The sequence below is a fragment of the Malaclemys terrapin genome, chromosome 10 (assembly GCF_027887155.1).
Source record: "Malaclemys terrapin pileata isolate rMalTer1 chromosome 10, rMalTer1.hap1, whole genome shotgun sequence".
NCBI classification, from domain to species: Eukaryota; Metazoa; Chordata; order Testudines; family Emydidae; genus Malaclemys; species Malaclemys terrapin.
The window spans coordinates 57,570,863-57,598,510 of NC_071514.1; the positions used below are offsets into that span (position 1 = coordinate 57,570,863).

A 27,648-nucleotide genomic window follows, 5' to 3' on the forward strand; every position below is an offset into this window, starting at 1 on the left:
AATATTCTTACAACGCTCTTGGGAGCTGGGTATGTTTTATATCTATTTTAGGGATGGGGAAGGAAACTGAGGCACGGAGGTGAAATGACTTGTCAGTGATCACACACCAACTTGGTGATAGAAGTGGGATTAGAAACCAGGACTTCTTACTGCTGGACAGCATTCCCTTTATATTTTTGCGTTATTAGAATTTCCCTTGAAATGGATAAAACGCTGTTTGGAAAGTACAACAATGTCATATAATGATGATTTGACTTGATCCAGACTGACTGCAGTGCTTTTTTGGTACCTGGATTGCTTGAAACATGAATATCCTTAAAAGAACATTGAAAGCAGGTCTTCTCCATACAGCTTGTATAGTGGGAATCTGCAGAGAGACGGGCTCATACTGTACACAGATATTTCAATTTGAGCATTCTCTGTTGATTCCTGCTTTGTACACAAGTTGCTGTCAGTCAGCACCTGAGAAATTTGCTTGCCAGTAGTGAGTAGGAAACTTTTTCCTTAAGAGGGCTCACCAGTCAGTTTGAGCAGAAACTAAACTTTGATTTTAAATAATGTAATTTAAATGCAAAGTGCTTCAAAATTAAAACTGACCTCCTTTGTAAAGCACTTTGAGATTTAAAAGACAAAAAGTGCTCTACAAGAGCTAGAATTGTTGTTAACGTGATCTGCAGAAATACTGATTTCCTCAATCTGCAATGGATGGTTCTAGTGCTACTGCTGATAACATCATTATGGTGTTGCTTGGGAAAACTAACAAGTTCTAGTCAGTTTCATGTCTGTTGTCCAGAACCATCTGGACAGTCAACTGATGGTTTCATGTAGCTGCTTGAGAAAACTCTGAGGAGCAGCAGTGGCAGGCACTGAAACTATTTACATGCAAGGACAACCTGAAGGACAGAAGCTATGGGGAGGCAGAGTGGGGAGAACATATGCTTCTGTGTGTGTGGCAGCCAGGACTCTGGGGGATGTAACAAGTTGGAGGAGAGAACAAGAGCAAATTCCTTCCTTCTAGCTGCCCGAGGGAGAAAAGAGGAATGAGCATTCAGATTAGTCAGCTGCTAGCTAGCAGTAATACAAAAGATGAAATCCATGAGCAGAGTCCTGAAATGAATCCCAGCACCCTCTTTTCCTTTGTAACTGTCCATGGAGGCCTGGGTTTCTCATGAAACCTCAATGAAGGGTGATGGAAGGCTTACTTCGCCTTTTTGGCCTCTCTCTGGCTAGTAATTTGACTTCTTGGCCAGTGAGTGTCTGGATAAATTTTCAATCCTTGTGTATATTCTCTGTTGCTGGTTATTCCTTGCACTCTGAGAACCCCTAAAATGGTTCTGTCATTGTGCAAAGAGCTGCAGTAGTATATCCACTGAAAACAGCGCTTCAGCATATTGAAGATGGTTTAGCTAAGCTTCTTTTCAGAGGCTCTGCTTGTGGTGGGACTTCTCAGTAAGACAATGTGATGGAGTCGATTCTTACGTTTGCCTCTGTTCATTTTCACAGAAGAAAGACCTTGGTGATCCCTTCAATGATGAAGAAAAGGAAAGACACAAAGTGGAAGCTCTTGCCAGGAAGTTTGAAGAGAAATACGTATGTGTTTTATCCTCCTACTACACTCTCTTCTACCATAATGAGTAATTCTGTTAGCTTGATTTCCACTCCAACCTCTTGCCTCTCCGCTAATCGTATTTTATTAGGAATAAAGGCCATTGGTTCTTATGCTCCACTTCTGGTGAGATCCTTTATCCAGCTGGAAAATAACTTTCTCTGGTTTTCTCAGTCCTGTTGTCCATTAGTAAAGACAAATTGTGGCCAATAAGTGAAGGCTTCTCATTTTCACTTGTTAGTGACGTGCCATCAACTAATGCAGAGTGGAAACTTTTTTTTTTAAAGCAGAAATGGCCTTTGTGAATATACCTTCCTAATATGAAATGAGTATGAAAGAATGTAGTGCTGTCTATTAAGTCTGTACACATGCATCTTTGGCACCTGTGCTATCATACTGGACTTTGCCAAGCTGCACCACAGTGTGGAAAAATAACCTGTCTTATCAGTTTCACTGCTCTTTTTTTACACATGATGTCTAGGCCCTCAGGTCCCAGCAATGAAACTGACAAGAATTAGGTTTCAATTTCATTGTGTTATTGCTTGGGAAAGCTTTCAGCATTGTTTGGAGGGTCGATACTTCTACTATTTTCTGGAGCGGGGTATTAATAAAATGGAGACTAGGGAGTGGTAGAGTAGCATGGTCCCCCTGCTTTCCTGCAGTCAGAAGGCTAGGTAAAAATAGCTCTGCTATTCTGAATTAAAGAAATTCTTTGAATTTCTTTAACATGCTATTCACTCAATCATCCAGATGGTGGTAAAATAAGGTGTCATCAGAAATAGCCCCTGCAGCTCTCCATAAACAACTCTCCTGTTTTTTCAGTTGGTGGATATGCCTTAGATTTTAAGGTTAAAGAGGTCCATGACAATAACAAGCAGGGCTCAAACAGTACGTTCACCCAGGGCAAGTGAGAATTCTCCTGGTAGAGTGCTATCAAATTCTGTTGAATCTAAGCTTTCATTTAAAAAAACAAAACAACCCCCCCCCCCAGCCTTTATGTTGGTAAAAGCCACTTTCCAAATGTTAAACCACGTGTAAAATGATGCTATGCTGTCATCTTAAATCTGCAGACAGCTTCAGAGCTTCTGTTGCTACTCAGAACTTTGCCAAACTGCAACCAGAGTGGTGCTAGTCTTCACTGCTGCTCTATGAATCCTGTGGACAACAGTGAAATTGATAAGAATTGGGTCAATTAACTGTGGTGTTGCTTGCAGGGATGCTAATGGTTCTTCTCTTGAGGATTTTTTGTGGGCAGAAGGCTTCAAATTTATCAGGCACTTACTAGTTAGAGGCTAATGTGAAAGACAAAGGCTCCAAACAGAGTCCAGGGATATCAGCTCAGTACGGATCCCAGTGCTATCTCCTTTCCTGTCACCTGTAATACTCTGCTGTGGTCAGAAATTTGAGTCCTCTGGCTATTGGGTCCTGGTGTGGGTGTCTGTAGGGGTCTGAGTGTAAACATGAGGAAGAGATCGATGAGACGTTCCAAAAGAAATATGCTATTAGATTTGGGGGAGAGAGGTGGGAGGAAATATGGAAGAGGCAGGGTGGCATGGTGTTTACCCGATACGGTTTTTACCAACTAAAATTATCGTTTTTACTGGCCTGGGAAAAACTAGTTAGTCCCAGTTTAAAGCCTTTTCTATTTTAAAAACAGTTTAGTTAATGGCACCACATTACACTTAGTTTGAGTTACATATTCCAGTTGTGGTTACATAAGGAAGTAGATTGAGAGGTTAGTTTAGGGTTGTCCAAATATAGAGTAAAACTACAGTGGCCATAAGCTTAATATATGTAATTGTAATAATGAACAGTGTAAAATCTGTGTACTTCTGGTTTGGTATTTTCTCAAGGAAATTACACATCATGACTCATTTCAGTTTTCAATATTTTAAAGAAAAGTTGAAAACATTTGATTATATGAAAACAACAATGCAGAGTTGTAGGCTTGAAACATTAAGCCATCAAAAGCACACCGTTTCACGCTACCAGTCCAGGTCCATTGGGCACAAAGCGTCCTGTAGCAGAAGACCAGCTTTGATAGAGTGGATGGACTGAGCCTATTCCTCAGTTTTGAATGGATGTGTCCAACGCTTGAAAAGATTCATTCTATACTTGCTGAACACTAATGCAATTGTTTTTCCCAGTTTCCTGATTTAAACTGGGTTTAAGCCAGGTATTTACCAGCTCCCTGTCCTAAAGTAGTTTTTCTTGGGAAATTGCCAACCCTGGGGAGAGGAGGTAGACACCACAATAACATGGGAAGGAAGAGAGGGAGGAAAAAATGATAGGGAAGCGGGAGAAGGTAAAGAGACACTGAAGACCACACAAGAAAATATACAGCATGATCTGTCCTAAGAAAAGAAGGTTTAACAAAAGCAAGGGCTGCCAGTAAGTAGGGTTGACCAGATAGTGTCATAGTTCAAGGCAACTGCACTTGTGTTTCCCCTCAGTGGTCCAGCAAGGGCACCCATTCTTGGTTTCCAGCACCCCAACCATTTTTTGGATGAGACCCATGTCTCTCTCCCTTCTGACTGGGGTATGTCCAGGCTGCATGTTTCCCTACCCCCACTGTGTTTCCCTGAACTGACAGGTTGCCCAGGGACACCAGTTTGCTTTCTTTTCAGAGAAGGTTAATGGGTGTAATTGCTAGTTACAAGGTACCACACAGCACTTCCTATGCAAGCCTATTTATTTGTAAGATAAAAAGCATTACAGAGAAAGCATATTAAAAGCAATAAAAACAGCCTACCTGCATGCTGATAAGCCAACAGAATTAACCCCAGCCCTAACATGGCTTCTGGCAGGAACAGTCCTTCAAACCCCCATTCAAGGGGGATTCCTTGTGGTGACCAGTTCATCACAACTTCAGGTCAGAACAAACATGTTCGTAGCATATTCAGTTCATCCTTTATACACTTCAGGGGTCTTTGATCTGGAGTTCCCAATGCGTCTCATTAGATATCTTCAGAAGGTTGGCTTGGAGGGGAGAATTTACATTCCCCTCACGCCAGGCGGCTTACTAGGAAATCCACTTCACGCTTTCCAAAAAGACCTTTGAAGTACCTAGTACCTTCCAGTGATTGTATTAATCTTGTTTGTTAAAGCAGTTCCATATAATTTCACAATAGTACGTAAACATTTTAATTTCTAATACAATGTGTTCCAAAGATGTTACACTTAATTCAATAAAGTTTAATTTACTTTATTGAGGTTTGTCCAGGATACTGTCAGTCTGTCACAGACAGTACCTGGCAAACATCGTTCAACAAATGTCATTGAGTATAAAATGAATATTGTATTCAATTAATAACTTTTGCGGTATCTGATGAGCTCTGTAGTTGATCAAATACCCTTTGAAGAAATGTATTTGATGAATACTGGTAAAATTCCTCAAATAATACACAAACGAGATTGTATTCTGCTGTTCCACCAGCCCTCGTATCAAATTGTATTTTTTTAAATTAGAAATTTGAATGGACAATATGTTAAATTCAATACGTTGCACGATAAACATTACACAAATATTCATAGATCTTAAGGCCAGAATGGATCATAATAACCATCTAGGCTGGAGGTTCCCAAACATTTTTTTGCTGCGTGCACCTCCCACCCCCAGGAGATTCATGTCTCGTGTCCTAAGAAATTGTATTTCCACGGATGCCTGGGGTTTGGGAGCCCATCCTGGCAGGGTGCCCCACTGCTCCCCAGCCTGTAAGCATCCCAGCAGGACACAGACAGTCGGGCTCTGCCCCCACCCTGGGACCGCCCCCAGAATCACTCACAGGCTACAGGGACCTCTGGTCCTGGTGCAATCCCCAGCATGCATGCGCAAGAGTCTGTCTAGGCAGGGAGGAACCACCTCCAAAGGGGGTGCATGCACATCAGCCTCTGTAGAGATGAGTGAGCTGGAATGGGGCCCCTCCTGCCAAGGAAGAGGTCATGCGCCCTTGCTCCTCCTCCCTCCCTTTTTGATCGTCCAGCATGGCCACGACAGCGGGAGCTGGTGACTCAGCTTGTGAGAGGAATTCTTACTTTATCAACAATACTTTGAAGAAACAAAAGTTCCTAACCAGTCAGGTCCTTGCGCTCCTCTCCTCCCCCGATAATCTCCTGGGTCGTGCCCCACAGTTTGAAAACTGATCATCTAGGCTGACCTGCATATAAAGGCCAGAGAATTTCATTCTGGAATTTCTGTGTCAGACCCTCTAACTCCTGATTGAACTAGAGCAGATCTTTTAGAAAGACACCTTATCTTGGTTTGAAGACCTGATGTGGTGGAGAATCCCATCTTCTTTAGTAATTTGTTCCAATGGTTAATCTGTTCTAAGGGGGTGGCTTTAGGGGCATGGTCTGGGGAAGAGGCGTGACAGTGCAGGGTTTTTGTCACTTTGGGTTGGGCTTTTAGGTGTTGAGTGCCTTTTTAAAGACTGGTACTAAGGTCTCTGTCTGCCTTTCTTATATTGCTGTTTCGCTCATGCCAATGGAGGAGAAATAAATTCAACTCAATGTTACTCTGGTTACATGATCAGAGAGTAGTACCCCTTCCTGTTGGAGGAGGTCTGTACTCGTGTGTGAGAAGCCTGGGATCCAGCCCCAGCGCTCACTCACCCAGGTCCCTTCCCAACGACGTGAAGAGTGAAAAGAGGGAGCGCTACCTCTGTCTAGGCTGAGAAGTGCCAGCCTCCTGTGTCAGGACTGGTCCCTGCAATAGACTGAGGAGAGAGGGGGATGTCATCGATCTCTATCATTTCAGGGTGGCAAGAAACGCAGGAAGGACCGTATGCAGGACTTGATTGATATGGGGTATGGGTACGACGAATCTGATTCCTTCATTGATAATTCTGAAGCGGTGAGTAATGAATGAAGGGCTGTAAATTCAGCTGCTTCTAGGGCTGCAGGTGGGCATGTGGGAGAGTTAGTGCAGTGCAGGGAAGGAGCATGCAGGGGCAGTGCAATGACAACTCCAGGGGCATCTGCAGGGTGGGAGAATTCCTAGTTCTCAGACATGCTGTCCCACAAGGAGACTTGTTAGTGGGGAGTGGGAGCGTGCCATCCCACTGCTATCTAACATGGGAACAGAATAACTTACACCACTAATAGATGGTTCTTTCTTTTGTTCCCAGTACGATGAGCTTGTTCCAGCTTCTCTAACTACAAAATATGGAGGGTTTTACATCAACTCAGGAACATTGCAGTTCCGACAGGCATCTGAATCGGAGGATGACTTTATCAAAGAGAAAAAGAAGAAATCTCCCAAGGTCAGAGATTCTGCCATTAGGGAGTATTTTCTGTCATTAAATTTCGGTGGATAGGTTGGATTTGCTGCAAGGGAAATAATGTTTTGTAATTTTTGGTTGGGTTTCTGGCTGGTTTGGGGGGCTTGGTTATGGAGATATTAGGAGCGTTTAGCCCCAGATCACTGGTTCAAATCCTGTCCTGTTTGGTAGTAACCCAGAGGAAGCTCTGTCTGTGTAGAACGAGTGGGTGGGCTCCATTCATTCCTAGAAGAGAAATGGCACCACAATTCTCACCCGTAGGAGGTGGTGAATCTTAGCAGGAACGCTCAGGCCTGAGTGGAAATAGCCTCTTCTCTTGCCCCAGAGGTGAGCCCTTCACATTGTTGGGAAGGGAGGCTCTGCTGGGGAAGCTTGCGCTACTGCCCTATGGTACCAGCTGTTTGAAGGGTTTAAACCTCCAGGGCTATCAAACAGGCACATTTCACCTGCACTAAACTGACCTGAATAAAAGGGAGGCGAGAAATTCAGTTGTCTTTGTTCATGTGGTGCTGGGCTTAGCTAGAGGGATCCCAGAAGAGCTAAGATAGCTACTGTCTGCTCTAGCACACACTAGCTATGTGCTGTTCTATGTGTACGTGGTATGGGTTAGTATCCAGCGGGGGTTGATTTGAGACATTCAACGGCTGTTAGTGGCGAATCAGAAGTAAGGCTTAAAAGGGCCTCCCAGGGACAAGAGGTCACCGTTGTACAGCCCACTCCCTCTGACTCTGGCTTGTGTTTAATCCCCAGAAGCGGAAGTTGAAAGAAGGAGGTGAAAAGATGAAGAAGAAGAAGAAGGATGACTCCTACGACAAGGAAAAGAAGTCGAAAAAATCCAAGTTTCCCAAAGCAGGGTGAGAGGGAGCCCCATGTATTCATGGGGGTGATGGAAGTTCTGGGTATCAGTCTACTCCCTGCCTCTCCGAGGCCAGATTGCATTTATCTGTACTGAAGTAGTGCCCAAAAGCCCCAGTCAAGTCACTGTGGTGGTGGGGACTGGAAAAGCCTCGTACAAAGATGCTTCCCTACCTCAAAGAGTTTACAGTCCAGATGGGCAAAAAGCCAGATGCAGGTTTAGGGGAAAAAGGCCCAGCATCCAAGCAAAGGGGTGGGGGCAGTGAGGGGCACCTGGCTTGTTAGCTGTATTTCTTTTCAGTAGTTGTGTTCTCTCTATTCATGATGGGCACAGGGATGGATGAGGGGGAATGGCATGAGGGGGTGAGTGTACAAGAGGAAGGAGGATAACGGATATTGAAATGGGGAGAGCAGGGAGGGAAGGATGGGAAGGAGCACAGAGTATTAGGCTAGCATGGAGCGAGGTGTTAGGAGGCTGGGGCAAGCGATCAGAGCTGATATGCAAAGCAGCATGCTGATGCCACCCCTGGGCAGATGTTTGACTCCTTGCACAAGGCATTTCCAGTTTTGAGTGCTGGCTCTCTTTAGTCTCTCTCCTTTGAAACTGGCTTGTCGTTGTTGGGCTACAAATGTAACCAGTTCCTTTTGTCACTATAAGTGTTCTAATGCTTCCCAACAGCTGCAGTTTTTACTTGCTTTGATTTCTATATCTGCTTTCTTTGCTTTGCTGGTTCTTTCCCCACTCACCCCTCCCCTCTCCGCTCTGCGGCTGGCTCGATGCCCTTTCCCCTTGGCTTCTTCCCCCTTCACTTTAATTATTTTCCTGTGTTTTCTTTTGTGCTGTTTCATTTCTGGCAACATATTGTTCCAGTCCTGTCTCTCTCTTAAAAGCCGTCTGACCTGTCATGTTGAGTGCTTGGAACCTTGAAAGTCAATCAAAAAAGGGAATTTGATGTGGTGTTGCTACTAGAAGGGAAATGTTTAAAAGGCTTCCTTCAAATCAACTTTTCTCATGTTTCAGTCCTTGGTTCTAATGATTTAGGTTTCAATTTGCGCACTTCTACTGCATCCGTTGTGCTATCTGGGTTACATGCACCTGATTAATTAAAAGCATACCTTTGATGGAGCAGGAGATTTAAGCTCCACCATACCAGGTCCCATCAGCAAGAGAGGACTTGTGCATGAGCTAGATCTTGCATAGTATTAGGCCCTATCATTGGTATAAGGAGTTCCACATCTGCCCGCACCAAGAATCTCCTGCCCTCCCTGTACCTCTAAGACACAGCTCACAAGAGTTTCCCCTGGAATGCTCATGGTGAGTGGGTCATAGATGGGGAGGTAGGCTCTCAGAGAGCTACACTGTAGTGCATGAAGAATCTTAACATTAGGACCGAGACCCCAGAGTGGTGATGGAATCAAATGGGGAGCAAGTGGAGAGCTTAGAGCAGTGTTGTGATGGGCAGTCTCAGCTCTTCCTTGCTGAAGATGGCTGGTGTGCATTGGACCATCCGTCATTTCCAGTGGCCTGTCAGCTGTTTCCTCTGTGATATAGTAACGTGTTTGAGGGTAGTCGCATTAAACATCTTACTCCCCATTTAACTACTGTTCCACGGGAAATATATTCATGAAGTCTGACATGAGAATGATTGGACAAGTATGTACAGGAGATATAGTAGATTGTAAAATGGGAGGTGAACTTGTTATGTGATAGAACTAGAAGGGAGAACATTTAATAGTCAGGTAAATCTAAAAAAAAAAAAAATAGTACACCTCTACCCCGATATAACGCTGTCCTCGAGAGCCAAAAAATCTTACCGCATTATAGGTGAAACCACGTTATATCGAACTTGCTTTGATCCGCTGGAGTGCACAGCCCCGCCCCCCCGGAGCGCTGCTTTACCATGTTATATCCGAATTCGTGTTCTATCGGGTCGTGTTATATCGGGGTAGAGGTGTATGTTGAACAGGAATATCCCTGAGTCACTATCAGCACTTGGTGCTGTACGAAGTTGTACATTTTCAGTAACACAGCGCTAAATTCCTAGCAATGGCCTCTAGAGGCAGTAGCTCCATGTTCTGGGGGAACAAGGGGTAGGGTAGAGCCGGTCCTGGCTAAGTTTCACCTGGGGATCAGCATGTGTGGTTGATGCTCTGAACTGGTACAAAGGTATTTCCTCTCTCCTCCCTTCTTCTTGCGATATTCCTTTCCCTTTATGGGGCTTATTGTCATAAGGATGTTCTTGTTTTTCCCTCGCTTACAGCTTCACAGCACTGAATGCCAGTAAGGAGAAGAAGAAGAAGAAATATTCTGGTGCTCTGAGTGTCAAAGAGATGCTGAAGAAATTCCAGAAGGAGAAGGAAGCTCAGAAGAAGAGAGATGAGGAGCAGAAGATGGTGACACCCTCACCAGCAGAAGCTCCGACCCCGCGGGAAGTGGAGACTATGTCTGATCCTTTGCTATCTCTCTTTGGCCATGCCAGTGAAAGTGAGTTGCTTCAGGCTGCCACTGCTATGGACTCCCTGACCGATCTAGACCTGGAGCATCTGTTCAACGAATCTCCAGAAGGGAGTCCTTTCCATGACATGGAAGATGGGAGTGACCCTCTTGGGATGAGCTTGGAACAGGAGTTCAAACAGCCACCTTCCCTCCCAGACGGAGTACCAGCCACACTGGAGAAACGTATCAAAGAACTGACTCAGGTATTGCAGCTAGGTTAGGCATGGGGTGTACTGGCAAGTAGGTGGTGAATGGATTGTGTAGCTGATGGAGGAGGACAAGCCTCTTTTGTTTCATACACAGGTGGGTCTGCAGCTCCACCAAGTGGTGGGTCTCTTTCTGAAGTAGGATTGGATTGGCTTCACTTCACATAGTTCCCCCCACTTACGGAAGTGAGGGACTGTGTGTAGAGCCAGGTGTAGTCCAGGTAGGGGTCACCCCAGCTTTTGCTGCACTTCTTCTGCACTCAGTGCTTTGAGATGGTATTAAAATGCTGCTTAGCTGAAGCATACTACGTTCAGTAGCTGGTAAGCATAACCTTTATCCTTGTCTTGGAGAGAGAGAGAGACTTGATGATCTAATAAGTCAGTTTCATATCTAATTTCCATGACTGACTTAACCTGAGTGGGCTTATAATCGGAGGCAGTGAAGCTGGAAGCCAAGTTACAGGATAATAGCCTTTAAGTCCAGTGGTGGTGAGAAAAGTGGCACTACATTCAGCCTCCTGTACACTAAAACGCGCAGATGCCAGCAATAAGTTTTAGCTTCTCTTGACATCTTGTAACATTGTAGAATCCATATATCCAGGAATGAGGATTCATTAGCATTGTTAACTCAGCTCCAGTTACAGAATCTTCACCTTGAGATGCACAGAGATGGATGCCTCAGATAAGGCTTAACTATATCTTAACACACATCAGCCGTGTCTCTCTTATTGGCAGAGAGGTCTGAGCTGGAAAGACAGAACCCAGCTTGACTTTCAGATCCCACTGTTGTGGCACTGACCATTGGGGGAAAAGGGAGAGAGTACTTTTAATTCTAGAAGACTGTGATATGGGGATTTTGAGAGGCAGTAAACACTGAGCCCCCTGAGGATACTTTAGGGAATTGCATTTTAAAAATCATTTGATATTTCTCTCAGCTAATGTAAGAGCCGTCATGTCATTTGTTTATGGACATGTAGTTATGGTGACATTTCTGTTCTGCTACTAACATTTAAATTTAGACTTCAGGTCCTAACTTCTGCTCTTATCCTAATGTAGAACAATGGGACAGTCACCATCTTAGAGAATGTGCTCTTACATGTCTGTTGAGGTAGTTCCTCTCCATTAGCATGTCCCCCTTAGAAACCTGAACTCTGTAGTGGTGGTGAGCTGTCAGCACTGAGGCATCACAGGATAGAAAGTTCAGCAAGGTGTTGCCACAGCAAAGAGTGGGTGATAAAATAACATGGAACTTTTCATGGATGTAGCCATTTGTTGCTCTTGCTGTTAATGGATAACAGCTGGAACAGATGTCCCTGGAGTGTGTTAGCTAGTGGTGAGTAATACAGTGGCTCCCTTGACACAGAGTTAATTATTACACTACTGCGAGTTTGTGTGATGGTCAGTTACTGTGTGGTTATGGGGGAACATTTCAGTGTCGTAGAAAAGCAGGGTCGCTGCTGGGATATGTTTCTAGGGGGCAAGAAACAGTTGCACTTTCAAACTTGCGTTTCTTAAGCCCCCTTGGTCAGTCTGGATTCTGGAGAACAGACCTTGTTAGCAGTTGAAGGTGGACAAAGGCCACACTTCTGGATGCACACACCCTAAAAGAGGCCAGTTTTCTTCCCATATCAGCAGCTGGGAGCATCCCTCTGTCTAAATGAAGCTTTCAGACATTCTTCTCTTCTTTTCACTCCTTTGAGTTTTTGGTTTTAACCCTCTTCTCCCTGGTAGGATTTTCATAGTGTGGCCTCTTTAGAAAAGAATTTTTGTTTTTCGTCTGTGTGGTGGTGTCTATTGGCCATCTGTCTGCTGCTGCTATCAGAGATGGGAATCATGTAGGAATGTAGGACCTCTCCTCGCTCATTCAACCCTTACCAGCCTGGAGCTTGAGGCATCAGTGTAAGGGATTTCAAAGCCATCTCCCCTTGTTAGGACTGGCTAACTTGGTGTGTGTGTGTTTAAGTCCTGGTTAACCCCAGCCCCTGCTTTCTTGTATACTTCCACTCACAAGCACAGAAATGGTACTAGGCGGCCTCAGTCACAATCTTGCTATCCCTCCTCCAGTTGTTTGAATTATTTTTACCATTGTTTCACATTCTTATTGCTCTGATTTTTTTAGGTGGGTTTTTGTGTGCAATTTTTGTTACTCAGGAAACTTCCTGTACAGGATTCCTTGGCTGGAACTAAGCCTTTTGTATGTGTTGACCTAGCACATTTGGTTGGTCCTCTGTCTTCTGCTAAGAAGTCCTATTGCCTAGTGTCCAGACTGGCCTCGTAGGGACTAAGAGAAACCAAATTAGGGGTAAGTAAGAGGCCCCTCTCCTTCCCAGAGGCAGTCCTTGTCTCATGCTGCATATGCTACCCAAACTGCAAGTGCAGGTCTGACTGCTGCAGCATGAAATAAAGGATGGTGCCCTGGAGCCGTCTTGTGCCGAGGTGCAAGGAGAAGCTCCTTTTTTCCAGGGGAAGGCTGCTGTTGAAACATACCAGGTACGCTAGTTGCTAAGGAGTCGTCTGCTTGGCCACAAGGGAGGGAGAGTGCTTCTCTCAATTTCACAGGTGCATTGAAGTGAGAACTATCATTGGCTGTTGAGCTGGAAGGTTTTCTGGGGCAGGGTTGGGAGGGAGGACAGCCTTGAGAAGTGAGGGCAGGACTCCTTATATTGTCTGCTTCTGGGTTGATGGGATCATATTTACAGTCCAGCCATCTTGCCCTTCCTCCAGCCCCACATTTGTGAATTCACACTGTGCCTCATTGAGCCTTGACAGTGGGGAGGGACTTCTCTGTCGCTAGGTGTTTCTGTTGACATTATTAGGCTTACACACAGGAAGCGACAAAGAGTCCTGTGGCACCTTATAGACTAACAGACATATTGGAGCATAAGCTTTCGTGGGTGAATACCCACTTCGTCAGATGCAACTGACGAAGTGGGTATTCACCCACGAAAGCTTATGCTCCTATACGTCTGTTAGTCTGTACGGTGCCACAGGACTCTTTGTCACTTTTTACAGATCCAGACTAACACAGCTACCCCTCTGATACTTGACACAAAAGGAAGGCAAGCTGGGAGCTGCTGAGAAGCTGTCAAGAAATGAGAGAGCACGTAGGGCCTGAGTCTCTTCTTTCCTCACCCGAGAAATTGTACAATTGTTTAGAGTAAAATAAACGAGAATTGTTAAAACTAGAGCTGGACCAGATCTGTGGGATGATAGTCCATCTCCTGGGTGATGCAAGGGATCTTGTCTCCAAACAGGCAGGCCAGTGGGTTGAACTCCCCAGACCTCCTGCTCACCAGTAAGAAACTAGAACTGGGCAGGAAGTAGATTTTCCATTTTGCAGGAAATTTTTTTGATTTTCTAAAATATTGTTCCATTCCAAAACAGAACGAAAACAAATAATTTTGAAATTTCCCATGTAACAAAATTCTGGGGGGGAAAAATTGTTTTGACGCAATTGAAAGATTTCATTCTAATAGAATGTAAAATAAAACAATTGAAATGAAAAGTCAGTTTGAAACGGAAAATCCAAGTGTTGCGTTCCAAAGAGGTTGAAATGGAATATTTTGAGCTTATCGAAACCACCTTTTTTTTCCAAATTTGTTCTACATTAAATTTTGTCAGAATCAACACATTCTCATGAAACATTTTGCTTTTCTATGAATGACTGGTTGAAGTCTCTGAGAGGAAATGCTAGAGTGCCCCTGTTTTTCCTGGATGGTTATTTAATTATAGACTGTCTGCATTGGGTGTACGGAGTTGTGTGACAAGAACACAACAGATCTGGGGCTTATGCAGCAGAGGAAGTGGTGCCTTACCTGCACATTGTACGGGCTTGCATTGCTTTCAGTGCTGGTGGGCGCTGCCTAGTCAGAGCGTGTCTCCTCTTGTACCCTGGGGCCTCCACCTGGGTTTGTTAATGGGCAGTATTGGTTCCATTTCTCTTCAGTTTCTATAACCCTCCCCTGCTGGCAGGCCCCTGTGCGTTGGCAGACCTCTTCCAGTGCATCCATTCAAATGAAGGCAGTGGCTGGGTGGCCGGAAAGGCAGGGCTGCACTGGAGTAGTGATCTTTTCAGATGTTCCTTGGACTGCTGCCCAGCACACTAGTACTCTGCTCTGGCGCACCTCTCAGGAGATCCACCTGCTTTCGTTGTAGGGGTGAGCGTAGGCAGTGCTGTAGACGCAGGTCAGAGCAAGAGGGTGAGAACACCCCCTTCCCAAGGCAGAGAGGCCCGGGGCAACTTGGGGGAAAGCAGAGCATATCTGACGTTGGTGTGGTTTACTTGGAGTATATTCCAGTGAAATAGAGCAAAACTCAGCCTCCATGTGAAGTTAGTGATTGCATCCCAATTGTGACTGTCCCCGTGTAGAGTTAATGATGAAGCTTCAACTAGAGGGGTCCTAGTGCAACTGCTGATTGGCTGGGGTTTTGGGGCAGTCCTTCCAGTTCCTGACAAGTGGGACAAGATCCAAGCTCATTCAGGGAAGTGCATGCCATGCATAGTAGGTGTTACTTCCACTTGGAGTCATGGTACGTAACGGATGCAGAGTCTCCCTGGGATGAAGTTGCTAGTAGAGTTTTATTACCGTATCCCTGAGGCTGCTTTGAAAAACATTACTTGTGACTCTTTGTCTGTGAGCTAACAGCTTGTATTGTTTACTGTGAACCAGGCTGCCAGAGCTGCAGAAGGAGAAGGCAAACAGAGGTTCTTCACTCAGGATATCAATAACATCATACTGGAGTAAGTACCCTCATCTCTTACCTGCCATTAATGTAGAGGAAGGGGACACAACTCTGGGGAAGGGAGAAAGTTACATAGAACATACTCCATTGGTAAATCTAGGGGGAGGAGATCTCCTGGCTCTAGGGTTGAGGAGCATGGGTGGGGAGCTGCCCTGTGTAAGCTCCTCCTAGATGAGTTGGGACTAACCCTGATGTACTCCAAAATTGGCCTTAAATTGGAGTATACCAAATATTGGGGGGGGGGGGGGGAATTAAGAGGTGTGTCCAGTCATCCTGTTTCCATCTCCAGCTGGTGTTTGAGATAAACTGTTGAAATCTGCTGTCCTTGGTCAATTGAATCAAATCCTGATTCTATAACTGGAAATAAAGTGGCCTCTTCTAATTACAATAGCCTTTTTCCATGAGGGCTCTTAGTGGTCATATTCCTTGCCATCCAATCCATAACGGTATAGGGAGTGTCCCCTGGTTAGAAATGGAGCTGGAGCTGCTGGGTTCAATTCCTGGCTATGCCACTGGTTTGCTCCGTGACCTGGAGCAATTCCCTTAACCACCCTGAATATTAGGTTTACCCATCTGTAAAGTGGAGAGAATACCTACATGCCTTATCCAGCCTAATTTTCTCAAAGTGCTTTGAGAGCCTTGGCTGAAGGGTGAAATGTGAAAAGTACTGTATATGCTCGTTCATAAACTGAATTTTTTTTAGTAAAAAAGGGAAGCACCAGAGAAGGGGGTCGGCTTATGAACGGGTATAGAGAGGGAGAGGTGGGACACAGCCCCTCCCCCCAACAGAGGGAGCAAGGAGAGGCAGCAAAACCAGAAGGGAAGAGGCAGGGCCAGAGTGTCTCCACTTCTGGCCACGCTGCTCTCCCACAAGCTTCCAAAGCAGCTGCAGCTCTGGGGCTGGCAGGCTGCAGCCGTGCCGCTTGGCCCTGCACCCCAGAGCAGGCTGTGGCCGCGCCACCCGGGCACCAGAGCATGCTGCGGCCGTGCCACCTGGCCTGGCCCGGCCCAGCCCGCTGGAACACGCTGCGGCCGTGCTGCCCAGTCTGGCCCATCGGAGCAGGCTGCAGCTGCGCTGCCCAGCCTTCCGGAGCAGCTCTAGCCAGGCCAGCGACATCCTCCCCCAGATAAGGTGTGAAGGGATAGGATGGGGAGAGTGTAGAGGTCCTGGGCTAGGGGTGGGGTCATGTTAGGGGTGGTCACAGGGGTTACTCCCCTGACCCCCAGCTTCTTACCCCCCCCCCCCAAATTTCCCCACCAGTTGCTGTCCCAGCCCATCAGGGTAAGCCGCTGGTGTGCCGGGACACTTTTTGTTTACTTAGATTTACCTCTGTGCCTGTGGACACTTGAGGTAAACAAACTATCTCGGCCCACCAGCGGCTTATCCTCATGGCCTGGGAGCCAAAGTGTGCTGACCCCTGAATTATAGGGTCGGCTTATGAACGGGTCATAAAAATTTTCCATTTTTACTTATCCATCTTGGGGTGGGGGGCGGTTCGGCTTATAAACGAACCGGCTTATGATCAAGTATATGCGGTATGTTATCTCTGGTTAGGCTGCAGTGTTTCTGTTGTGATCTGTTTTGACTAGGGTACTATGCTCCTTGGGGAATATCTTTTTTTGTTTCATTGCCTAAAGCTTCCCTGGTCATCATGGTCCTGACTGCCTTGAAGGACGTATGGAAGAAATGAGACTCTTGACCTATATTGGCTGTAATATGCTTGTTATGTGCTCCATTATGATGGTGGTGTGCATGAATTGAGTGGAAAAGCCTAGACTCTGTGATTCCTGGAGTCAGCTCACCACATCCCTAGTATTATACGACTTTCTTTATGTCAGAATATTTGTGTTACTTTGAGGAAACCATGTTGAAGTCACAGTCAATGGTCTGTTTATCCTATTCCTCAGCATAGAGCTGCAGACCCGTGAGCTGAATAGCCAGATCCGATCCGGGGTGTATGCTCACCTGGCCTCCTTCCTTCCTTGCAGCAAAGATACACTGGTCAAGCGTGCCCGCAGGCTTTATCTTTATGAACAGGTGGGTGAACTTAGAAGCACCGCAATATCCTTTAATTTGCATTTTGACCATGCTCTGGAGATCAGGAATTTTCTTCTTTATATGAAGCACTATTGTCCTCTGCTGAGCATATAGTAGTCACCATATCTAGTGGTACAGTTACAGCACCGCTATTGTCTCTGAACTATGGGATCTCTTGAATGGAAAGTTCTGTGTGAAACCTCACTGTGTCCTGTCGCTCTCTTCAGGGTGGCCGTCTGAAGGAGCCTCTCCAGAAGCTAAAGGAAGCAATTGGACAGGCGATGCCAGAGCAGATGGCTAAATATCAGGAGGAGTGTCAAGCGCATACCCAGGCCAAGTTTGCGAAGTAAGCTTTTCCTTTTCTTCTCATTATCCATCTGCATCTCTTCTCAGCAGGTTCTCTCCACCTGCAGGTTGCTCTTGTGGCCTTTCACTTCTTTTCAGTCTTTTGTTTGTGTGTTTAAGCTCAGATGGAGAATTGCTGAAGGGCACAAGGGTTGTCAAGCTGTGTCCTTGCCCCTTGTGCAGTGGTCTTGCTGTAGCATCCCTGTTAGAGTACCAGAGGTTAGGGGATTCTGCTGTAGCAGCACCAGATGCTTCAGAGGAAGGTGTGAGAAACCGCCTAATATCTAGTTGTTAGAGATTGTTTTAAATTCTGAAGCATGAGGATTAATATCTCTTCCATAGCTTATGTTAGCATTTTATAACTCCGGATGTTCTTGTTGTCCTTGTCCATGCCCAGTCCTTTTCTGAATCATGCAACATTGTGACATCTGTGGCAGTGAGTTCCACAGTTTACTGATTCCATTCTCTTCTCAGGATGCTGGAAGAGGAAAAGGACAAGGAGCAGAGAGACCGGGTTTGCTCTGATGAGGAGGATGATGAAGAGAAGGGAGGGAAGCGGATCATGGGACCTCGGAAGAAATTTCAGTGGAACGATGAAATCAGGTTTGGACAGACTGAGTCTTTGACTGAATCTTTTCCATTCCAGACCCGTAAGCTTGATGGAGTTGGGAGTACACAGTGTGACTTTGTTTTATCTCTGGCTTTGAGTGTGTCTGACCCTAAATAATGAATCCATTCAGAGTCTGCTCAGAGGCTTGGTGTTGCAATCTTTGAGGAGGCCAATGCAACATTTGTTAGTCTCAGATCCTGTGTGTGTTCTAAAATGCTCCCGCTTCCAGGCATGGTGCTGGCTCTGCAGGAGACAGTAAGGGGCTTCAGTGGGTAGATACCAAGATAGTGGCTAGATGAGAGGTTAGATATTTGATAGTAGGGAGCCTTTCTGGAAAAGAAGGAGCTACGCTGAGGACATGAGGTCCTACAGACTCTAAAGTAACCAGATTGCTGGTAATTCTAACTGGTTAGAATCCCAGGTGCTGCATTCTTGAGTCTGGCAAAGATGATTATGGGTAGGGTGGCATGGTTGAAGGGGAAAATTATAAAGGGCAAAGAGAAAACTGATCAACCCCTCCTTGTCTCTTTGTTCCATAACAAGGGCACAACATTAGATTAAGGGCTGGTTCCTTTAGAACATAAAGGAAACTTCACTTCACACAGCATCTAGTTGCCTTCTAGAACAAACTGCTGCAGTTGGCTAGCAAGACAAACAGGCTTAATTTCATGGCCATTAATAACAGCTGAAGTTATGGCAGTGGATAACCACATCTTCTGCCTCAGGGTATTAAGTTGTAGGAGCTGGGAAGTATCTACTCACTCACCTACTTACCCACTCTGCCCAGTTGGCTGGGTGCATTACTGTGGAGGTGTCGCTCTTCTTTGAAGGATCACTGCTTGGGAACTTCTGGGCTTGGGATCCTCTATCTGTTCCATAGTCTGACCCAGAATGGCAAATCCTGATGTGGGGAGACTGATAAAATATGCACTCAGCTCTGGGTAATTGAATGCACTGTGGGGGAAATTGTTGTGGGTAACCTGGTCTGAAGTCTGCCCATCCCTCAGGGAGCTGCTTTGCCACGTGGTGAAGATTAAACTGGATGGCTACGAGCTGGAGAAGAACAAGGCTCAGTCTCTGGAGGATTACGTGAAGACCTTTCTAGACGCAGAGGTCAAACCTCTCTGGCCGAAGGGCTGGATGCAGTCCAGGTGAGTCAGAGTGAGGCTGTTAATACTTCACGCTCTGTTGTTCCTTATCTCAGAGGATCTTGCAGCATGTCAGACATGAGTGAGGTCTCATGTCTCAGTAGTGTCCCCATCTCCCAGAAGGGAAGAAGCATCAGAATGGTTAAGTGACTCGCCCGAGGTGTGTCAGTGATTCTGTCCCATAAATGGGAATTGAACCTGAGCTCTTCACTTATTAGCTAGGCTGTTTCTCCTCCTTACACATTCCACTGAGGAAGCCAGCACATGAGTGGGAAGTGGAGTCACTTTGGCGCCACTGTCGGCTGTTGTCTTGCTTATTTTGCTCAGTAGCTTAAAAGAAGGGCAGTGGTAAACCTCTAATATGGGGATTCTTCATCCCTTTGTCTGAAGTGAGTTGGTCTGAAGGGGAAAAGTAGGTCCCAGCTTTTTATAACCATCATGTGAACCATCAGTGATGGGTCTGACTGGACACCTGCATGCCTAGTTACTGCAGTTGTACACAGAAAGGAGGTTCACAAATGTGTGGACATTTGTAACGTGCCATTCAGAGAACGTGAGCTGGGAAGTGGGATTGGAAAATGGGTAAGGAGGATTCCGGAGCTTAGAAGGACACTGCTGGATTTGGACACACAACTTGAGGTTTGTAAAACATCAGCTTTTATGTGAGAGTAATAGAAATAGTTCCACTGCTGTGTTCTGAATTCCAAATAAACAAACAGAAAACAATGAACATTTCAATATATAAACAAGCATTTCCTGCACTTAGGAGTAAGGTATCCATTGCAATTTACAACTAAGTGCATGAGAATTTAGATGTGAAATTGACTAGACAGTGACTATGAACAAAAATTGCTTTTCCTGGTTGCCTTCCAAATGCTTAAGCAAAATTCTCTGCTCCTCAGAGCTCACAGGCTAAGGGCAGACAAGCAGGCAGGGGAGAAGCAATGGGAACATTAGGCAAACTGTATACAGTTTATATACAAGACAACTCAATTCACTGTACCCAAGAAGGCAGAACTTGGTTAGGCTGCTGGTGTGCTGAGACCTCTGCTTATCATGCGAGCCAATATTGTCTCTTGTTTCCTTGTATTCCCCAGTTTGTCAGCATCCACCCGTTGTCTCCTGTTTAATGTACTTAGAGGGTAAGCCCATTGGGGCAAGGGACTGGCTTTTGCTTCTGTGTTTGTACAGCACCTAGTACAGCACCAGTCCTAAGTGCTATGAAAATACAAATGATGATGATCTTGAAGAGGAGCTTCCATATGGACAGAGTAGAGATTTTGTGGATGAGTTCAGAGACGTGGTGGTGCATGCCCAGTGTCTTTTAGGGTCTGAGCTGAGAGAGCGGCAGTTAGTGAAAGTAAGCTGGCATTTTTTTTTAAGTTTGTTTTAACAACCAAATACATTTAATAACAGAGGAGCAGACATAAACCCTGACTGCATGTTTGTAAGCTTTTTACCCAAACATCTAGAGCAGTGGCTTGCAACCTTTCCTGATTACTGTACTCTTTTCAGGAGTCTGATTTGTCTTGTGTACCCCCACATTACACCTCACTTAAAAACCACTTGCTTACAAAATCAGACATAAAAATACAAGTGTCCCAGCACACTATTACTGAAAAATTGGTTACATTCTCATTTTTACCATATCATTATAAAATAAATCAATGGGAATATAAATATTGTGTATAGTATATAGAGCAGTACAAACAAGTCATTGTATGAAATTTTAGTTTGTACTGATTTCGCTAGTGATTTTTATGTAGACTGTTGTAAAACTAGGCAAGTATCTAGATGAGTTGATGTACCCACTGGAAGACCTCTGTGTACCCCTGGTTGAGAACCACTGGCCTAGAGAAGCAGCTGCCATTATCCTTCTGTTAACTGAATTGGTGTTGGTATTGCCACGCCTGTTTGTTTAGCCAATATGAGTAGCAGAGGGCTCACTGTGAAGTTTTGTAATAATTAATAGACTTGGAGCCTGTGGAGAGAGTAGCCTCCACCCCACCCCAGAGAAGGATTTGAATGGGGAGATTTTGTTGCAGTAGGAGAGGGGCTTCCTGAAAAGAGTTTCCTGCCTCTGGCAGTTTGGCTCACCTCAGCATGCATCATGGTACAATAGAGCTCCATTGTCTCCTGTGATCCCTGTCATTCTAGTGAGCAGGGCTGGATAGAACTGCTCACTGTTCTCTCTGCTTTTCAGGACTCTGTTCAAGGAGAGCAGGCGTGTGCATGGACACCTGACATCAATCCTGTGAGTATCTTGCAGCACTTGCCCTCCTCCTTGGTTATTGTTGTACAGTGTGAGATTGGTTGCTAGCAAATAAAGTTCTCCCCATTCGTTCCTTGCCCCTACGTGAGGCCTCCAGTCTTGCTTGTTCAGCTCTCTCCAGATGCAGCTTGGCTTTGCATGAGCGGAGAGTGTCTCTGGGAAGTAGCGTAGTTATTGTTTGCATATGACTTCACCTCCAACAATAGATTCGCTGGTATGTGTTCACCTTGAGATTCCCCCAGATAAGAACTCTAACCTGGGCTGGGCTTTCCTAGAATTTAGTCATTCAACAGAAAGGGCCACCTGTATGCTCTATCCTTGGAGGGAGCATGGATACAGCTTGTGCTTGGTTCCATCAGTATGCAGATGGCACGCTGCTCTAGTGGTCTTCATTAAATATGGACCTTTACTTATTGCCTGGCTGAAGGAGGGTCTGGGATAAGCATGGTAGCTAGGCTCATTGCAGGCGAGAAGGAGGGATACCAGTTTGCCAGGAGAACCATGTGGAGTCCAGCTGAGATGGTGCCTGCCCTAGTGACTGAGAGGAACCTTACTGACAGAGTTTATCTGAGGATGCTTCTGGATCCTTGATTTCTCCTGGCATCCCAGGTAGCATTTGTGGCTGGCTTGAGCACAAATGATTGTGGCAGTTTCTCTCTGCGGCCTCTTATTATAGTTATCTGACCTTTGTGACTTCTGGAATGCATTATTGCAGTGCACTTAGTTCAACACTGAAGCGATAGCTGGTTCAGGACATGCAGGCCAATTGCTTTCAGTGACCAGTGCTCCATCAACACTTTTGCATCCTCCCCCACCTTCCTTGTGTTCCTGGTTGGAAGTCAGGATTTTCTAGAGCAATAGCAAACCTTATGTGGTTTGAATCTTAGCAACCTGAGAAGCAGCCTCTCCTCCTGTGAATCTCAGTGGAGATCAGTTGGTGCGCTCCCACTAACAGCCCCCAGTGCACTCCTTAATTGGATTGTTCTCCAGGGAAGTTCATATGTCTTTTGTCTCTCTCCAAACAGGGCGAAGAAGAAAGTTATGGCTCCTCCAAAAGTGAAGGTGAAAGTGAGTTTTGTTGTCTCCCTGCCTCTCAGTGACTGTACTTACCCGTCTTAGGATGGGGAGGGACAATGTTGCTTATGATGTGCGCTGAGCTGTCCCCATATCAGGTTGTTATATCAGAGAGGGAGATGCTTCTTAGTATCTACAGGTCAGATACTGTCTGAGAATGTATGGGGTGCAGGTAAACTCCAGCTGGTTCCAGGGCATTTGGATACGAACATGATTGTATACGAAGCAGAGATGTACCAAGCTCTGCAAAGGCTACATTAATAGAACAGGTGTAAAAGATCTTGCTTTAGAACCACCATGGAACACAAATATACAAACTCACTAAGTTTCCCCTGTAACGCTCTTCTCTGAGGAAGTGAAGTATTCAGCAGTGCTCATAACATGAGAGGAATTGAGTATGTTTGTTTAGCTGAAACAGGGCAAAGCCTCCACCATCCATCTAGATTCCCCCGAGTCTGTAGGCCCCCAAAGTCTGTAGACTTGTCTTACATTTTAACAGGACTCCTCAATTCCTTGTCTCCACTGAAATCCAGCAGTCATCAAATCTCTTGCCAGTAGTTATCTCTGTCTATACTTAGAATAGGAGATACCAGCAGTAATGGCAAAGGCAGTTTCTTTACCCCACGAGAGGCTCCTCAATGGGGTATTTCCAACCTTGCTGAGCGCAGAAAGGAACTGGAAATCAAGTCTATTCTGGCAAAAGTTCCCTTCTAGCTTTGTCTGGTGTCTGCGTGGGGTGGTTGTTCTCTGGGTTGGTGCTCACTTGGGTAGTTTGCAGCAGGGCTATGTGAGTAACTTGAACATATTGTGCAAGTGAAAAAAAGAGCAACCAGCTGCAGCACTGTACAGCTGCAATTGTTGCTCACGGGATCGGCGGGCCAGGCAAGTTCCTGAGCTGTGCCTTCTCCAACTTCTCCACCTGACCGAATGAAATAGGCAGCCTGCAAAGCTGACTAGCCGGGTGTCTCACTCCTTGTAATTTTCTTGCAGGAATCCTCCAGTAAGCCAGATAAGAAGACGCTGGTTTCTGTTCCATTGATCCACTCAAGTGGCCCGGTTTCTCTGCCTCCTGAGCCACAGGGAGTGGCCATTGGCATCAGCTCCCAGACCAGAGAGCTCTTGTGTCTCAGCGTTGCCCAAGCATCTAGCAGCACTACCACCCTTGCTGCCTTTAGCATGGACGACTCCCTGGATGAGGACTTAATTCGTAACCCAACCTCTTCCCTGGAAGCCGTGTCCAAGGAATTGGCTGTGCTTAACAGCCGAGCCTGTGGGAGCCCTGATTTCACTCTCCCTGGACCCCCAAAGCCTCCTTCAGAGAAGATCACGAGTCTTGCAACTTCAGAGGAGAAGCGGAACTTTCCTAAGTCCAGCTCTTCTCCTACCCCACCCCCTGCTGGCTCTCTACAATCACCTCTCAATTTCCTGGCCGAACAGGCCCTGGCTTTGGGCCAGTCCTCTCAAGACAAAAAGGCAGAGAGTTCTGGTTACAAAGAGCTGCCCTGCCAAGTGTCCCCCAGTAAAATCCTCCCCGATGCGCACCAGTCCAAACAGAAGCACCACAGCCTGCAGCGAACGAGTCACGGGCCCCAGACGTCCACCCCCTTGCCAGTTGCCCAAGTGAAAGTCTTTCACTCGAGCAGCCAGCAGCAGAAAAGCTTCACGTCCCCAGCTCCGTTTGTCAAACTGCAGAGCCCCAAGTCTGTCTCCCCTGTGCCCCCGCGTTCCCTCCTCCAGCCGGTCAAGCCATCGACCAAAGCTCAGGGCTTCCATTCCTCGGTCTCATCTGCAGGCAGCACACCAGCTTCTAGCAGCTCCCACAAGAGCCCTGGCTCCTCAACAGCATCTCTAAACTACACAGGGAAGCACTCCACCAGCTCCAGCTCTTCAGGGCAGTCCTACAAATCTCCCTTCATTTCCAGCTCCCTCTCCAAGCATGGGGCTTCTTCCAGCAGCTCCACGTCAGCAGTGTCTGCACACCAGAGCTCCTCGGGGGGCTTGCTGTCGGGTGTACAGACTCCCTCCCCGGGGCAGGCTTCCAGCCGGTCCTCCCCAAGCTCCATGGTCAAAAAACCCCCAGTCTCCCAGAAGCTGACTCTAGTAGCGCCACCTGGTGGTCCAAATGGAGATTCTGGCGGAGGGACCCAGGGGGTAGCCAAGTTACTAACCTCCTCCATAAAGCCAGCTGTGGTTAGTAGCACCACATCTTCTACCTCTGTGCCGGTAAGTGTGTTGCTGGGACAGCCCAACCTAATGTCATTGTGTCGAGCAATGTCTTGCTAAGATCTGCCTTAAAGTGAAAGCTTCAAAAGAATTTCAGTTGTTTCTTGAAGTTATTTATTTGTGTTACTGTAGCATCTAGGAATCCTTGTTATGGACCCCATTGTGCTAGACCGGGGTCTCAAACACACGGCCCATGGGCCGCATGCAGCCTGCGGAGTTATTTGCTCCAGACCACCAAGCTCCTTATCTCTCTCCCCCCCCCACAACCCCTCGGAGTTATTTCCTGTGGCCGCCAAGCTCCCCTCTCCTTCCCAGCACGCTGCGTCCTCGCTCCTCTGCCTACCTCGAGGTGCTTCCCGCTGCCAAACAGCTGTTTGGCGGCACTTAGCGCTTTCCAGGAGGGAGAGGGGAGGAGCGGGGACGTGGCACGCTCAGGGGAGGAAGTGGAGAAGAGGGGGGGCCAGGGCGGGGATTTGGGGAAGGGGGTGGGGATGAGGCGGGGCCTCATGGAAGGGGTGGGGTGGGGTGGGGCGGGGAAGGCTTTTGTATCTTTATATGAAAAGGTGTCAGTGATGTGGCCCTCAGGCCAATGTACTAATCCTCATGTGGCCCTTGTGGTGATTTGAGATCCCTGTGCTAGATGCTGTACAAACACTGAACAAAGACAGTCCTGCCCCAAGCTGTCTGTTTAGATTCAGGACCGTGTGTACTTAGAGTCCATGGTTGTGGGATTTGCTGCAGAATCCACCCTTTACCACAAATTTGGTGCTCCAGAATCCAAGCTTTCATTTTTATTTAAAAAGAACGGGAGTTTTTAGCCCATTATGGGTTATGAAGAAAACCTTCTGAACTGTGACTTGAGTGTAATCTGTGCAGTGCCTGAATTTGCAGGCAGCCTGAAACAATAGCTCAAAGAAATGTTCGTGTCCGCAGCCCCATTCAGCTCAATAGGATGTAAACTCTGAAATCCAGCGAGATAAATTTCCAGGGTGGATAAAAATTGTGATTTTAAAAAAAATAAAAAAATCAGCATTATAGGAGAGAAATCAGATTTCTCATTTTCATATTGCTGATTCTTTACTTTCTTCCCATTTTATAATTTTAAATCGTCGAAGTATACTTGCTTCTTTAACTTCCTAACTCTTAGATTTTCAGGCTTTACATAGAAGTTTTTTTACTAATTAGTTTCACACTACAGAAGCTTGTCTGTGGCAAAAAAGGCAAGTCCAGGCCTTCATTAAGATTCTTACTGTGAGAACAAAACGAACACAAAATGGATAAACAAATTGTGCATGCTAGATTTGCAAACATCACCACTTTCCAATAGATTAAACTTGTACGAGTCAAGAAAGCTGTAATGCTTCAAGCAGACGATAAGTCTTCCACTAGGGTTTGCAGTTTAAAGTCAAATGGGAGTGGTGCTAATAAATCATCCAGTTGCTTTTCAAAAGGCCGCCCATAGGTGTTTAAATATGAGCTTAGGAGCCTAACTTTAGGTATCTATTTCTAAAGACGGCATGTGTGTATATAAAAAAAACCATGAATTTTTAATGCATTTAAAGTCTGAATAACATTGAGCCAAGCTTTGTTTTGAAGTATCAAAAATTCTATGCCACTGAGGCCAGTTCTATACTACAAATTTCTGTTGGCACAGCTCTGTAGGCCAGGGATCGCATCCCTTCACACCCTGACTGACATAGGTGTGGTGGCAAAAGTCCCCAGTGTAGACTGTTACACGAGTAAAACCGTGCTTTTTCTGATGCAGCTTATTTTGTTCAGGGGGCCTGGAATAAGCTATGCCAGGAAAAGCATAGTATTGCCAATATAAATTGCATCCACACTTGTCTGGCAAAGCCCTAACAGTATACAAATATAGTTCTACTGGCAAAACACTTGTAGAGTAGGTCTAAGAGAATTTTTTTAATAAAAATGCAATTTTAGCCCTTAATACTGCAAATACATATGCACATGTTAACTTTAAGCATGTAGGTAGTTTCATTGAAGTCAGTGGGATTACTCGTGAGTAAATTTACCTCCCTGCTTAAGTGTTTGCAGGATCAGGGTCTTAATTTTCATGATTTTGTTTTTTGCCTGTAGCAGTTTTATAAAATTCAAACAAGGTACCTGCACCATAGTGGCATTTAAACATGACAGCATTTATAATTGAATTCCGTATCCATTTTAATCTAAAGTTGCAATAGAACAAATTTAGTTTTCCAGACTTCAACCTGATTGAAATCCTCCCACCCTAGAGATTTCAGTATTAACACTTGTTTCACCGCTGATCGATAACTGGACACTGAAATGTGTTTGTTCCACAAACTCAAGCTGCCTCCCACCCCTTCCCAGGGGCTAAAATCCTCTAGTTGTCTCCTACCCAGCTACCACAACCTCCTGCTTCTCCTTGACCACTTCCAGAATCCAGTTCAGCCTGTTTTGTGCAGAATTCTGCGGCATACTGAAAATTCAGGGACTGTGCAAAATAAACCCACTGTAGGATCTCACTAAATAAGCCTGGAGCTACTTCTCATATTTACTACTTTCATTTAATGCAATGAACCCCGCAGTTTTCACCCCCAGAAGAAAGCTTATCAATTCTAGATGCCTTCATATAACAATTGACTGTCAAGTCAGCCATTCATATCTACTCTTTTTTCATAACACAAGAAGGGGATGGGCTGAGAGAGGGTCACCACACAATTGAAAGGGAGCACATTTTAAATGGACTGAACAATTTGTGTGTTTGCCGTTT

General features: G+C 45.8%; 1 protein-coding gene across 1 annotated transcript in view; it reads left to right on the forward strand.

Annotated features, from left to right (window-relative positions):
* The window catches only part of UBN1 (ubinuclein 1), a 34,337-nt gene that overhangs the window by 1,611 nt on the left and 5,078 nt on the right, over window positions 1-27,648 (forward strand). Inside the window, exons 3-15 of the mRNA XM_054042895.1 lie at window positions 1,504-1,590; window positions 6,363-6,458; window positions 6,733-6,867; window positions 7,636-7,739; window positions 10,002-10,440; window positions 15,114-15,184; window positions 17,095-17,224; window positions 17,452-17,570; window positions 18,044-18,172; window positions 19,187-19,330; window positions 21,531-21,581; window positions 22,625-22,667; window positions 23,664-24,896. Of these exons, the coding sequence (XP_053898870.1) occupies window positions 1,504-1,590; window positions 6,363-6,458; window positions 6,733-6,867; window positions 7,636-7,739; window positions 10,002-10,440; window positions 15,114-15,184; window positions 17,095-17,224; window positions 17,452-17,570; window positions 18,044-18,172; window positions 19,187-19,330; window positions 21,531-21,581; window positions 22,625-22,667; window positions 23,664-24,896 (2,781 nt within the window). The remainder of the gene's footprint in view (window positions 1-1,503; window positions 1,591-6,362; window positions 6,459-6,732; window positions 6,868-7,635; window positions 7,740-10,001; window positions 10,441-15,113; window positions 15,185-17,094; window positions 17,225-17,451; window positions 17,571-18,043; window positions 18,173-19,186; window positions 19,331-21,530; window positions 21,582-22,624; window positions 22,668-23,663; window positions 24,897-27,648) is intronic.